The sequence below is a fragment of the Geotrypetes seraphini genome, chromosome 12 (genome assembly GCF_902459505.1).
Source record: "Geotrypetes seraphini chromosome 12, aGeoSer1.1, whole genome shotgun sequence".
Lineage (NCBI taxonomy): Eukaryota > Metazoa > Chordata > Amphibia > Gymnophiona > Dermophiidae > Geotrypetes > Geotrypetes seraphini.
Window position 1 is genome coordinate 104,895,880 of NC_047095.1, and position 14,468 is coordinate 104,910,347.

At 39.9% G+C, this 14,468-nt stretch overlaps 2 protein-coding genes across 2 annotated transcripts in view; both read right to left on the reverse strand.

Moving 5' to 3' along the window:
• LOC117346222 (vomeronasal type-2 receptor 26-like) overlaps positions 1–2,536 on the reverse strand; it is a 13,557-nt gene extending 11,021 nt beyond the window's left edge. The window contains exon 1 of the mRNA XM_033915625.1: positions 2,453–2,536. Coding sequence (XP_033771516.1) covers positions 2,453–2,536 — 84 coding nt within the window. The remainder of the gene's footprint in view (positions 1–2,452) is intronic.
• Positions 2,537–4,300: 1,764 nt separating this feature from the next.
• On the reverse strand, positions 4,301–12,764 carry LOC117346223 (vomeronasal type-2 receptor 26-like). The gene is made up of 3 exons (XM_033915627.1): positions 12,588–12,764; positions 11,670–11,796; positions 4,301–5,196 (listed from the first exon to the last, which is right to left on the reverse strand). Exons 1-3 carry the CDS (start codon positions 12,762–12,764, stop codon positions 4,301–4,303), a joined length of 1,200 nt encoding a protein of 399 aa, XP_033771518.1.
• Between the last annotated feature and the right edge of the window lie 1,704 nt (positions 12,765–14,468).

Below are 14,468 nucleotides of genomic sequence, written 5' to 3' on the forward strand. Positions count from 1 at the left end.
AACCGAACTACAACCTAGCCCTCCCTCCCCTGCTCCCCAAGTTCTCTTTCCCTACCCTTTGCCCTGCCCACCCATTTTTGTCCCTCATATTTCGCACATTCCCTCGCACACGCATTTTTATTGTATCTGTATTCGCTGACTGTAACATCTCGCTGATTGACCTGCCCTTCTCTGTTGTAAACTGTATTCGCTGATTCCTTGTTGTATCTGTATTCACTGATAGTAACTATTCGCATATCTGTATCTGTATCTGTATTCACTAATTGTAACTATTCGCTGATTGTCCAGCCCTTCTTTATTGTAAACAGCCTCGAACTACTACGGCTTTAGCGGTATATAAGAAATAAAATAATAATAATAATCAATATACAGTGCTCAGGTGAGGGAATTACCGAGGGAATGATACGACAGATATTGGTGCACACAATGTCAGTCTGTCTAACTCTGAATGATAGATTTTGCATAGGTAGTAGCAATACAGAAGTTAAGTTTCTTCTCATCATTAAAGAAGGCAAAAGGAGAAGTAGCAAATGTAATAGGTGACTCTCAGAAGGAGACCAAGATGTGACATCATTCAGCACAGAGTGAGCACATGAACCTTGGTTAAGGATATTTATTGTACTAAAGTTTAGCACAGGAGTGTCCAACCTCACTCCCTCAATCTACTTATTTATTCAATTTTCTATACCACTCTCCCAGGAGAGCTCAGAATGCTTCACATGAATTTACTCAGGTACTCTAGCATTTTTCTCTGTCTGTCCCTGTGGTCTCACAATCTATCTAATGTACCTGAGGCAATCAGGGTCACAAGAAGCAGTGTGGGTTTGAACCTACAACCTCAGAGTGTTGAAGCCACAGCTCTAACCACTGTGCCATATTTTCAGACATAGAATGGTCAAAGGAGGCATGGCAAATATTGTCTGCAAAGATGGCAAAAGAAAGTTGGCAAAGCATGGTAAACATGTAATATGACAAAACAAGGTATGGTGAGACATAGCATGGCAAGCTTAACCACTGAGCTTATATGCTATTGTTTGGCTCCTTTTACTTTGTTTTTGAAACTTTTAAATCTGATGTGTGTTTCTTGCTGTTTTATGTTTGCCAATTGACAATACTTAAAGACTGTTTCATAAAGATTTTGACTCTTGAGAAAGGCACGTGCTGCTGAAACATTGGCAGTGTTGAGTCCATTTCCTATAAAGCAATAGAAATCCTTTGTGGTTGATAACATCTTTGCCTTTCGAATCTTGTTTATGTAAATAGTATTACCAGTGGCGTACCTAGGGTATGTGGCACCCGGGGCCCATCATTTTTTGACACACCCCCCATCTATATGAAAAATATGATTTTTAGTTACAATCCACATATCGCACAATAAGAGTGTATCTAGGAAAAGGCAGCATCTTAAACACTGCAGTGAGCACTAGAACACCAACACATACATTATAAAACTAAACAAGCCAGATCCCACACAGTCAATTGATCCTGTAGTCAATGCCAACTGAAAACTATGTTCTTTTCATACACACAGAACAGAGATACACCCTCGCCCAATATGGAATAATCACAAACTAAAAATAGAAATATGTAGACAAAAGTTAAACTGAACCGCCAAGAAACCAGACCCTGGATACAATGCAACACCACAAAAAACAGTAACACATGTCCTCTAATACAGTGCAAAATATAAAGACAGTAGATGTAAATTTGAAAAAACTGATACATAACAATCACCACTTTACAAATTAACAAATAAAAATACCCATTACCCCCAAGTCCCTTTCTTGGGTACTCTCCTTCAATAAAATCCCTCCCATTGTATAGCTGAACCTCAGGTTTCTGCTTCCCACATGTAGTACCTTACATTTCTCAATGTTGAACATCATCTGCCATCTTGTCTCCCATTCTTTTAGTTTGTTCAAGTCCCTTTGCAATTCTTCGCAGTCCTCTTTAGTCCAAGTTCCACTAAATAGTTGGTGTCGTCCGCAAATTTTATTATCTCACACTTCATCCCTGTTTCTAGATCATTTATAAATATATTAAATAGCAGCAGCAAGAGCACCGAGCACTGCGGAACACCACTCGCAATCCTCCTCCAGTCCAAGTAGTGGCCCTTCACTCCTACCCTCTGTTTCCTACCCGACGACCAGTTTCTGATCCATCTATGTACGTCTTCTTCCACCTCATGGTTCTTCAGTTTCCTAAGTAGGCATTCATGGGGTATCTTGTCAAAGGCTTTTTGGAAATCTAGATATATGAAGTCTATGGGGTCTCCTCTGTCCATCCAGTTGTTAATTCCTTCAAAGAAGTACAATAAGTTTGTTATGCACAATCTCCCCTTGCAGAAACCATGTTGGCTGGTTATCAGAAGTTTGTATCTTTCAAAATGTTCATCAATGTTGTCTTTTATCAGTGTTTCCGCCATTTTCCCTGGAACCAAAATCAGACTCACCAGTCTGTATTTTCCCGGGTCACATCTTGATCCCTTTTTAAACATGGGCTTAATGTTGGCTATCTTCCAATCCTCCGGGATCATGACTGTTTTCAGGGTTAGATTGCAAATTTGCTGCAGTAGTTCCGCTTTCAGAATCCTTGGATGGATTCCGTCCAGGCCAGGGGATTTGTCAGTTTTTAATTTTTCTAGCTGCTTGCGTACGTCTTCAAGGCTCACTTCCTTAGATGTTAATTTTTCTACTTGATCTCCATTGAAGATTTGCTCAGGTTCCAGTATGTTGGATGTGTCTTCATTTGTAAATACAGATGAAAAGAATATTAAACATAATCATATATTTGAATGAGTCAGCTAGTCAGGTGTTTTCTAAAATGTCTGTAAGAAACAGCTGTGGGCAACAATAATCAAAATTCTTTTTCATGAGAAGCTGCCTGAGATGCTAAAGAGTGATTTAGGAATTTCTTGATTTTACAACCTTTTACAAAAGGGAAATAGAACAGAGCATGAGTTTTTCTACTGCATTCGTGCATAGCTATAGAAAAACTATTAGCCAGATAAGTAGGGGCTGCACCATATAAAACCTTGTAACAAAAACAGCCCAACATGAACAATACCCGAGCTTCCACAGGCAACCAATGCAATTTGAAATAAATAATGTAACATGATTATATTTCTTCAATCTGTAAATCAGTCTAACCTGCTGTGTTCTGTATCAATGATAATCTCAGTGACCAAGTGACTTGAACATAATTTACTCAATGAATATGCATGTCATCTAATTTACTTTAAATCATTTGACATGAAAGAAATTAAAATTAAGAGATTTTCTCATTTGACTTGAAGGAAATTAAAATTAAGAGATTTTCTCATATTAATGTATAAAATTAGAAAAACATATATAAATAAACAAGGGGCTCCTTTTACTAAGCTGCGCTAGCATTTTTAGCACAAGCTGCAGATTAACGTGCGCTAACCCCTGCACTACGCAGAAAAACTAACACCAGCTCAATGGAGGCATTAACGCCTACCGTATGTGGCATTGTAGCATGCGCTAAAACCGCTAGCGCAGCTTAGTAAAAGGAGCCCAAGATTTTAGGATCAATGATATTGAAATCTATCGGTTACCAATTGACCTCAAAGAAGTCTAGGGTTTGGAATTCTGAGATTCTTTTTCCTTCAAGTCATATATTGTAAAGTAAATTAGATGAATTAATCAAAAGGCAAAATACTGGGACACAATGGCCCTCTTTTACTAAGGTGCGTTAACCGATTAGCACGCCCTAATAGATTTAGTGCAAGCTAAATGCTAATGCATGCATATTAGTCTAATTCAATTAGCGTGTGCTAATCAGTTAATGCACCTTAATAAAAGAGAGGGAATATTATCAAAACACCGCTTCAAGCTTAAATTCAAATAATTCATAAATAATGTAGCTAAATATTCTTAAACTTTTTAAAAATTGTTTTAATTTTATATATATATATATATATATATATATATATATATATCATATAATCATTATTACTAAAATACATACATTTAAATACATTAACCATGTAAACAAATAAGAATAAAGTTCATGAATGCCCATTCCCTTCCCATGACCCACCACCTTCAATTAGTACATGTTGACAGGCAAATTACTACAAAGAGCATTAATGCACTTTCTGATCAATCCTTTCACCCATATTAAGGTGCACTAACCGATTAGTGCATGCTAAACACTAACGCATGCATGTTAGTCTATGGATGTTTAGTGATTAGCACGTGCTAATCAGTTAGTGCAACTTAGTAAAAGAGAGGAGTAAGTGTGTGATAGCATTTAATGCAGTTTGGTAAAAGGGACCCTACATTTTTCTTAGGCCCTTATTGATGTTCCTTTCAGGCCTCAGCAGAATAATATAGCATTTAGGGAAAAAAATACAACCTAACAGTCCAGTGCTGGAGGCCAGAATAGCAAATATCTCCACTGCCACCATGTACTTGCCCTTGGAGCTCAAGTATGTTGGGACGAAGGAGATCCAGACACTGCAGAAGACCAGCATGCTGAAGGTGATGTACTTGGCCTCATTGAAACTGTCAGGTAGATTTCTTGCTAGGAAAGCTATGATGAAGCTGACACCAGCCAGAAGTCCCAGGTAACCCAGAACACAGTAAAATGCGATTACTGACCCTTCATTACATTCAATTAGTATTGTTCCAATTTCTGATCTCATATTAAGATATGCAAATGGGGGAGCAGTGAACACCCAGGCAAGACACAGAACTATTGGAATAAGGGAACAGGAAATGACTATAAAATTAGAAACCTTAGAACCCATCCATTTATGAAGTTTGCTTCCAGGTTTGGTAGCATGGAAGGCTGTGACCACAGTGAATGTTTTTGCCAGTATAGAGGAGAGAACGATGGAGAAAGTGATCCCAAATGTAGTCTGTCTGAGAATGCAGGTAACATCTTCAGGATGTCCAATGAATAACAATGAACAGAGGAAGCAGAGTATGAGAGAAACGAGGAGAATATAGCTGAGTTGTCGGTTGTTGGCTCTCACTATGGGAGTGTCTCTGTAATGAATAAAGATTCCCAAGATAACAGCAGTGATGAGAAGCAATAACATGCTAATGGAAGTTAAAGTAATCCCTAGAGGCTCTTCAAAAGACAGGAAAGTTATCACTTTTGGGATGCAGGCATCTCTTTTCTGATTTGACCATTGATCATCCGGGCATGTTGTACAGGTATCCATATCTGAGAAAGAACATTATCATCTTATTATCTCACATATATCATGAGGTCTATTTACTAAAGTGCACTTAAATAGCATAAGCCCTATAACCAGCAAAACCAGCATGGAGAGTGAAGGACTGTGACATTCCTGAACCCCTCCGATTCCACTGGTGAAGACTTAACCCTTCTCTGACTCATACTGACCACCCAACTTTTTAATGGTGGTATTTCTGGGTGTGTTAGGCAGGGAGCATGAGCAATCCTCAGACATTTTTGTTGCTTCTGGATACTCCTCACCTGAGAATTCCTCCTCCCTGGAAATTTTCAGTTTAGGAGCCTTGTTCTTAACTTTCCTGTTCCCTTCTGTTAGAGCTCTTTTACAGGGCACAGGTTAAAGAACCCAGTTTCTCTCCAGAGCATCCTGCGTGGCTGGGAGGTGTCTCAGCTCTCCAGTTCTGTGCTTCTCTGCCTCATTACGTTCCTTAGCTAAGTAGAATTTATCCAGGTAAGGCTTCTGCATTGCTCAGTTTCCCCTAGCAACTGAATGGTATAACTGAAGCATGTCAGCTTTGCATGTCCCCCACTCTTATCTTTAGCAAGGCTTGAGGTTTAAAGCAGACCTTCTCAACATACTTAGGAAAGGAAGAATAGGGTAACAAAGCAGATTCTGGCATTACCTCTGCCAGTGGCATACCAAGGGGGGGAGGTCCGCCCCGGGTGCAGCCTTAGAGGGGGTGCACAGCCGGCCTGGTTCCTATCATGCTCCCACCCTCCCAGAGAGAACAGCAACCTCCCTCCAGTAGCGTCGGCTGCTTCGCGGCTTTCTCCTCCCTCTGCTGCATCACTGATGACATCATCAGTGGAAGCAGCCGACGCTACTGGAGGGAAGTTTACTGGGAGGGTTGGAAAGATTCACTTGGGGAGGGAGAGATAGGAGGGTCAGTGGGGGTTCAGCTAGGAGGGGGAGAAGTGGTCTGCCTCGGTGCTCCAAGGCCTGGTGCTATTACCTTCTTCGGGCAGCAGCAGCTTTTACAATTCGCTGCTGTTGCCAAATTCAGGCCTTCCTCTCTGCCGGGTCTTGCCTACTTCCTTTTTTCATGAAGACAGGACCCGACAGAGAGAAAGGCCTGAAGCCAGCAACAGCAGTGAATTGTGAATGCTGCTGCTGCCCGATGAAGTTCAAGATACCAGGCCTTGGGTGACAGAAGGAGGAAAGGGAGCAGAAGGGGAGAGAATTAGGTAGAGTGTTGCTGTACCCAACTGGAGGGAATGAAAGGAGATGCCAGGGCTTGGAGGGAGGAAGAGATGCCAGGGCATGGAGGGAAGGAGAAAGGTATGCCAGATCAAGGGAAAAGGAAGGGGGAAAGGAAGGAGGAGATATCAGCATGGAGGGGGAGGGAAAGATGGAAGAAAAGGAAAGGAGAGAGATGCCGGGAATCAGGGAAGGGATGAAGCCAGACCGTGAGGTGGGAAGGAAAGAAAGGAGAAGAGAGAGATGCCAGAGCATAGGGGAGGGGGTGGTGATAGAGAAAGAAAAACGGAGAGGTGACAGAGTTGAAATCAATCATGTACATAGGAGAGAAGGGGCACGGGATAGATAGTTTATGGAAGGAGCATAGAAAGAGGGAAGATGCCATATGGAAGAGAGAGAGAGGGTGCACACTGGATAGAAAGAGTACAGAGGGAAGTGAATGGAAGGGGCGAGATAGAGGGTGAACAGTAGATGGAAGGGGTAGAGAGAGGGAAACAGACACTGAATGGAAGTGTGGGGGAGAGGAAGGACAGCTGCTGAATGGAAGTGTGAGGGAAAGGGGGAGCAGATGATAGAAGGAAGTGGGGAGGAGAAAGAAAAAAAGAGCACATGAAGGATTGAGGTAAGAGGATAGAGTTAGTTACTGGAAGGGGTGAGGGAAAGAGGTGGCAAGCTATAGGTAGACACAGTGAAAGAGGGAAATTGAGGACTGAATAGTAAAAAATAATTTAGACAGAGGCAGAAAATAAATTGAGAAGGAAGTGTGTGGCGCAGTGGTTGAAGCTACAACCTCAGCACCCTGGGGTTGTGGGTTCAAACCCCGCGCTGCTCCTTGTGATTCTGGGCAAGTCACTTAATCCTCCATAGCCCCAGGTACGTTAGATAGATTGTGAGCCCACCGGGACAGATAGAGAAAATGCTTGAGTACCTGATTGTAAAACCACTTAGATAACCTTGATAGGTGGTATATAAAAAAATCCTAATAATAAACAAATAAATAATAAACAAAAAAGACCAGGGAAGAACAGGAGGAAGGGAGCAGAAAGAGAGATGCCAGATCAGTGGGGAAGGAGAGGAGACAGATACCAGACCAATGGGGGTGAAAGGAAAGATGGAAGGGGAGGCATACAGTTTCTGGAAGGGGCATAGAAGGAGAGAAGATGCCATATAGGGGCAGAGAAATGGCAGACAGTGGATGGAAGGAAAAGAGTAACAAGAAGATGAGGAAAGCAGAAACCAGAGAAGACAAAGATAGAACAAAAATTTTCTATTTATTTATTGCTTTAGGAGACATGGGTCACTGTTTCTGTGGTATTGCATTGTATGCAGAGTCAAGTTTCTTGCTGGTTCAATTTAACCTTTGTCCATGTATTTCTATTTTATTCCCCCTTTTACAAAACTGTGGAGCATTTTTTAGCACCAGCCATGATGGTAGCAGCTCTGATGCTCAGAATTTCTCTGAGCGTCAGAGCTGTTATCACCGTGGCTAAAATCCACACTATAGTTTTGTAAAAGGGGGAGGGGTACATTTGTGATGACATTCCATACTAGGCGAAGGTGTTTTCTGTGTTCTGTGTGTTCGAAAGACATGGTTTTCTGTTAGGATTGACTGCAGGATTGATCTGTACTAGTCTGGCTTGTTTAGTTTTACAATGGGTGTATTGCTGTTGTACTTCTCACTGCAGTATGTAAGATGCAGCCTTTTCTTAGGTACTCATGTGTTACGTGTGACTTGTTACTAAAAATCATGTTTTTCATACAGATGGAGGGAGGTGCCAAAAATTGATGGGCCCCAGATGTCACACATGCTAGGTATGCCACTGACCTCTGCCCTGTCTCCTGAACTACTAGTGAGACCTTAGCCTTCTGCCCAAGCTTTCCTATTTTATTTCTTGCCCTAGGAAGGGGAACAGGTTGATTCAATGCTGGGCTTACTGCAGGGGTTCTAGCCAGTGGCAGGGGCTTCACTTTGAGCTCCAGTGTAAACTTAGAGAAACCAGTCACATGTGAAAGACTGACTAAATTGTCCCAGGTTACAGACAAATATAAACCCATACCATAGCCCAGAGTTGGGGGGTAGAAGGGGACAAAGATAGGAAAAAGCAATAACATTCATAAATAAAGTAAAAATATTGACCATGTAACTTCTCTTCTCTAAGATGCTCATTGGCTGACTATCCCGCATCAAATTATCTATAAAATTTTACATACCACCTTTAAAACCAGACTTGAGCAGCTTTTATTGAAAAATTCCTTATGCCATACATACCACTGAGAACACTCAGATCTAACTCCCAAAATTTGATAATAATCCCCCTCATCCATCCAGATTATTTATGATACTACTCGTAAATTGATTTTTTTCAGCCATGGCTCCATCACTTTGGAATGCAATAGCCCAAGACCTCTGGCAAGAGTCTTCCCTGATAAGATTCAAATCTCAACTGAAAACATTCCTATTCAAAGATGCATTCAATATTCGAAACTTAATTCTTCATAAGAGGAAGACCAACAATTTTCCTACTGACTGTTTTTCCCTTTATCCTTTCCCATTTTTATTTATTTTATTTTTACTAAATGTAATATTGTATTACCCTTCAATCTCCCTAATGGGTCATGTTAGTTATGTATATTCTTCAACCACTTTTTTAAATTTTTACAAAAAATTAAAAAAGGTTTTAATTAATTAATATTTTAATTTTTTATATAATTTATCTTATTGTAAACCATTTAGATATCTTTGATTGACATATATAAAGAAACTAAATAACCTTGAAATTTGTGGAAAGTATATTCTAGCAACCTGGTATCAATTTATCATTTCTTAGGTCTGGGTTCAGTATGATAAAGTCATCCCCAGTAGAAACCATAAGACAAGGAAGCCAAGATGCAGGTAGGACTGCTGAGCAGGTCAAACCATGATGCAAGCAAGGAGCCAGTTTAGACAAGCCCACAGCTTTCAGGAGGAGTCAACAGCCTACACTTGTTGCTAGTTTCCACAAGCCTAGCAATGGAAGGCAAAGAGGTGAAACAGAGAGCAGCAGCACTAGAATACCCAGGAAATGAAGTCAAAAGCCCACTCACATTTGGAGAGGAGAAGCACAGTACCCCAATTAAATTAGGTCATACAGCTACAAGATTGTATATTTGAATTCCCTGAAACTGAAATGCAGGAAGGGGTTCTCAGGAAGACAAGGCCATAGTCAAGAGATTAAATGAATATTTTGCATTTGTCTTCATTGAGGAAAATTAGGGGCAGATACCAGTACCAGAAATAGTAGTCAATGCTGATAAACCATAGAAACTGAATCAGATCTTTGAAACACTGGAAGATATAATGGGTCAGTTTGACAAACTTAAGATAAGCAAAGTGCTTGTACTGGATGGTATACATCCCAGAGTGCTGATAGAATAGAAAAATTAATATGCAGAGCTATTGTTAGTCATTTGTATTTAAAATCCAGCATTGTACTGGAAGACAGGAGGGTGACCAATCTGACGCCATTTTTTAAAAAGGGTTCCAGAAGTGATCTGAAAAATTATAGACTGATTAGTCTGATATTGGTGCCAGGCAAATTGGTAGAAACTAGTATAAAGAACAAAATGGAAGAACTTGTGCATAATCAGGCTCGAGGAATGGGCATCGACATGGCAGATAAGGTTCAACGTGGATAAGTGTAAAGAGTAAAGTGATGCATGTTTGTAACAAAAATCTCATGCACGAATACAGGATGTCCAGGGTGGTACTTGGAGAGACCTCCCAGGAAAGGGACTTGGGACTTCTGATCAACAAGTCAATGATGCCGTCCACACAATGTGTGGCGGTGGCAAAAAAGGCAAACAGAATGCTAGGAATGATAAAGAAGGGGATCACGAACAGATCAGAGAAGGTTATCATGCCACTATACCGGGCCATGGTGCACCCTCACCTGGAGTACTGCGTCCAGCACTGGTCGCCGCATATGAAGAAGGACACGGTACTACTCGAAAGAGTCCAGAGAAGAGTGACTAAGATGGTTAAAGGGTTGGAAGAGCTGCCGTACAGCGAAAGATTAGAGAAACTAGGCCTCTTCTCCCTCGAACAGAGGAGATTGAGAGGGGACATGATCGAAACATTCAAGGTACTGAAGGGGAGAGACTTAGTAGATAAGGACAGGTTGTTCACCCTCTCCAAGGTAGGGATAATGAGAGGTCACTCTCTAAAATTGAAAGAGGATAGATTCTGTACAAATTTAAGGAAGTTCTTCTTCACCCAGAGAGTGATAGAAAGCTGGAATGCTCTTCCGGAGGCTGTTATAGGGGAAAACACCCTCCAGGGATTCAAGACAAAGTTAGACAAGTTCCTCCTGATCAAGAACGGGTGGTGGTAGAGCTAGTCTCAGTTAGGGTGCTGGTCTTTGACCAAAGGGTCACTGTGTGAGCGGACTGTTGGCATGATGGACCACTGGTCTGACCCAGCAGCAGCAATTCTTATGTTCTTATGGATTAATGACAGAAAGCCTACATGGATTTAGCTAAGAGAAATCTTGCCTCAACAATCTACCACATTTCTTTGAAGGGGTGAATGAACATGTGGAGAAAGGTGAGCCAGTTTATATAGTGCATCTAGTTTTCAAAGGCATGTTAATTTTTGAACCTAACTTACTTCACTTTTGTAAACAGGTCCCCCATCAGTTTTACAGCAATGGGAAAAAATCTTTAGATTATAAGCCCATTTGGGACAGGTCAAGTTTCATTTCTTTTTTTTTTTCATTTTATTAAAGATGTATAACCACTGTATTCCAAAGTGATATACAATGCAAACTCTGAATGTAAGTCCTCCTTCAGCAACATATACAGAAGTTGAGTGCATAATCTTAAAAATTCTACATTTAATTTTTTTAATATTTTGATGATGGAGTGGCTCTAAATAATATTCATAAGACAAAATTTCTGCATTTTTTATTTCAAGGTATCTCTGTGCTTTGACTAAGCTGTTGGCCTGCGTTTTAATAGAAAGATAGAAACATAGCAGCAGTAAGTCCTAATGGCCCTATCTTTAATTCAGATACAGTCTTCATCTCTTCCACTTCAACTGGGAGACCATTTCACGTATCTATTACCCTTTCTATAAAAAAGCATTTTCTTAAATTACTCCTGAGACCATCACCGCTTAGCTTCATCCTATACCCTGTGGTATTTTACTTTTAAAGAGACAAAGGGCAGTTCCTGAATTATCACCATGACTGTTTATATTACCCACCAGTTTGGTTGGAGATCTCTCCATCTGCACACGGAATACAGTCATAGCAGCAGATGGGCTCTCTTTCCCTGATTAATTTCCTATAACCAGGATGGCAACTTGGAGTGCATCTGAACTGTGGAGGTTTCTGAAGATTGAGAAAGCATGTTATGTAACTTCATATGATACTGGACAGTTGTTTCAGAAATTTAATGCTCCTTTTATTTATTTTTAAATTCTCATCATGTGTAACAGCATATTTCATGCTTAAGTAGATAGATTTATTGTATAAAGATTGTTATATAAAAATAATTAGAGCTCACTAATCTAAGGATAAATTATAGTAATCAATAATTGAACATTCCTAATGGCATCACATTAAAAACAAAAAGTGTGCAAGTAAACCACCTATTATAAAAGGAAGAACAGTCAACAAATTAAAAAACAGCATCATGACCCTCTTACATCCCAATTGCTTCCTGAAAAAGAACAATGTCTCCTTTAAGAGTGGTGGAATTGCCAAGTGGTTCAAGCAGCTGCCTCAGCACCCTGAGGTTGTGAGTTCAAGTCCCACAGCAACTCCTTGTGACTCTGGGAAAGTTGTTTAATACTTCATTGCACCAGGTATAAATAAGGTACCTGTCTAAAACACTTTGCGCCACAGAGAAAAAGCAGTATATCAATCCCTATCCGCTTTCTTACTATTTCAAATGAGCCAGGAGTTTATTCCAAATAAGTAGGCAGACATGCCTGTAAGATCTAATCAGTGTCAATTAACCCCAATTGACTAATTACTATATGTACACAATGGGATCAGCACCCCAATTTAAATTACCTTTACAGAATCTGGAAGCTAAAATACAGCATTATTTTGGCCATTTTTTTGACAAGTTTCATGATACCTGTTTGGATCAGCACCTCTCATCACTTAAATCTAACCTGGGTGAATGAGCTCTCCCACACGATGGCCTTCTCATCAATGATAAAATCCTGCCCTGGGAGAGCATAAGGGTTATAACGTCCAACAATTTGATATTTCAATGTTGTATCTTGAAAAAAGATCAAATTCATAATATTGTATCCAGTGGCGAGGTCTCCATTTTCATCCAGGTACATCTCTTCCCTCAGACCATTCTTAAAGTGAAGGTTCCTCAGATATTGATGGAGCTAAGAAGTGAGGGGTGCATTTTAAGTAGTGCCAGGCAAAACAGGTAATTTCAAGCATACATAAACATTTATTTATAACTATAAGTAGAACTATTTTTAAAGCCATTTCTAGAGGTAAAACACTCTCTATCTCCTCCCACTGACAACAGACCAACTCCCTGAATAAGCTTAGGAAAATTATTTTATAATAGCCATATAAACTTCTCTGATTCCATTCTAGAAATGCAGTATACAATACAGTATAAAAAATCTACAGGAAGTTGGGACTGTAAGAGCAAAGACCACACCATTGCACTCATCTTTAAAACAGAAAAATGACTTGAAAGTGGCACCAAAATTCAGATTTTTTTTTTATTACATATACATAAAAGTTGATTTTTGAACCTCAAAATTGGATTGTTTTTAGCTCCAGTGGTTGGAATGTTAAGACAGTGCCTCGTGGGTTTATATGATATTTGTCCCAGAAATAGCAAAGAAAGATGAGGATCAAACATTTTATATCACATTCATTGTTGGCTTAATCATGAATTAATATGAATTTGAATGTTGGGCAGATTGGATTAACTTTTTTGTAGTCATCTACTGTTACTATCAGGCACATACTGAAGAACCTTAGACACCTAAAAACTCGCAAAAATTTGCACTTAGACATCTTACTAATCAAAACATCCAAGTGATCACTTTGCATTTATGGTAGAAATGGGCATATTGGGAGTCATGCTATAGGTGGGAAATAGGTGGGCTTAGACCTAGATATCCTGCACCTATAATCAAACCTTTTCCAGGATGTCCTAGATGGAAATTAGATGATTTCAACTAGACCAATTTGAGAATCATCTAACTGCCAAAAACATATCCAAATTGACCAGAGGAACACTGGAGGATTATGTAATATCCTCCCACACTCCACCAGTGATCGCTAAATGCTTCCTAACACACAAACATGTGAAAATGAATCAGTACACACCTATGTCTAGAACAGCAAAACCAGGTATGGGAAAGCCTAGTAAAACATCACACAGAGGTCTTAAGTAGCCAAGTGGGTGAGCTAGTGAACCATAGAGAGGAAGAGCCAGGACCATAAATCACTTTAACCAGTACATTTTGGTGGAAAGTTTGTGGCCACCAAAACCCTACTATACTACTGCCATATAGGTACCACCTGCAGCCAAAGGTCTGGTAAACAGGTGGGTATAATTGATTTGAGGAGAATTTGGGTGGCTCACCATAAATTATATGGGGGTTATGGTGAGATATATTTGTGGTATCCTTTATGTGACGTTCACAGCACTGCCTTCCAAGACACTTCTCTGTTGAAATGTGTGAGTGGCCACTCCATTACAGTGGTATAAATTTGATCATCCTGATGTCTTCCAAGTACATGAATTAAAAAGCAGTCCATGGTTGTTCTTGTACTTACAACTTCTGATGTTTTACAGGAAATGTCCAAAGTTGGACTTAGAGGGCTAGTTCTGATAGGATATTTATGTTACATATAAAGTAATAGGTTCCATAACTGGTGCTTAAAAAGATTTTAATTAATGCCAATTAGCACCAAGATTTTAATTAATGCCAATTAACACCAAGATTTCCTTATGTGAGGGGGATACATTCCATGATTTTCTCAGGTGTGTACAGGGGCTCTCTGGTCAT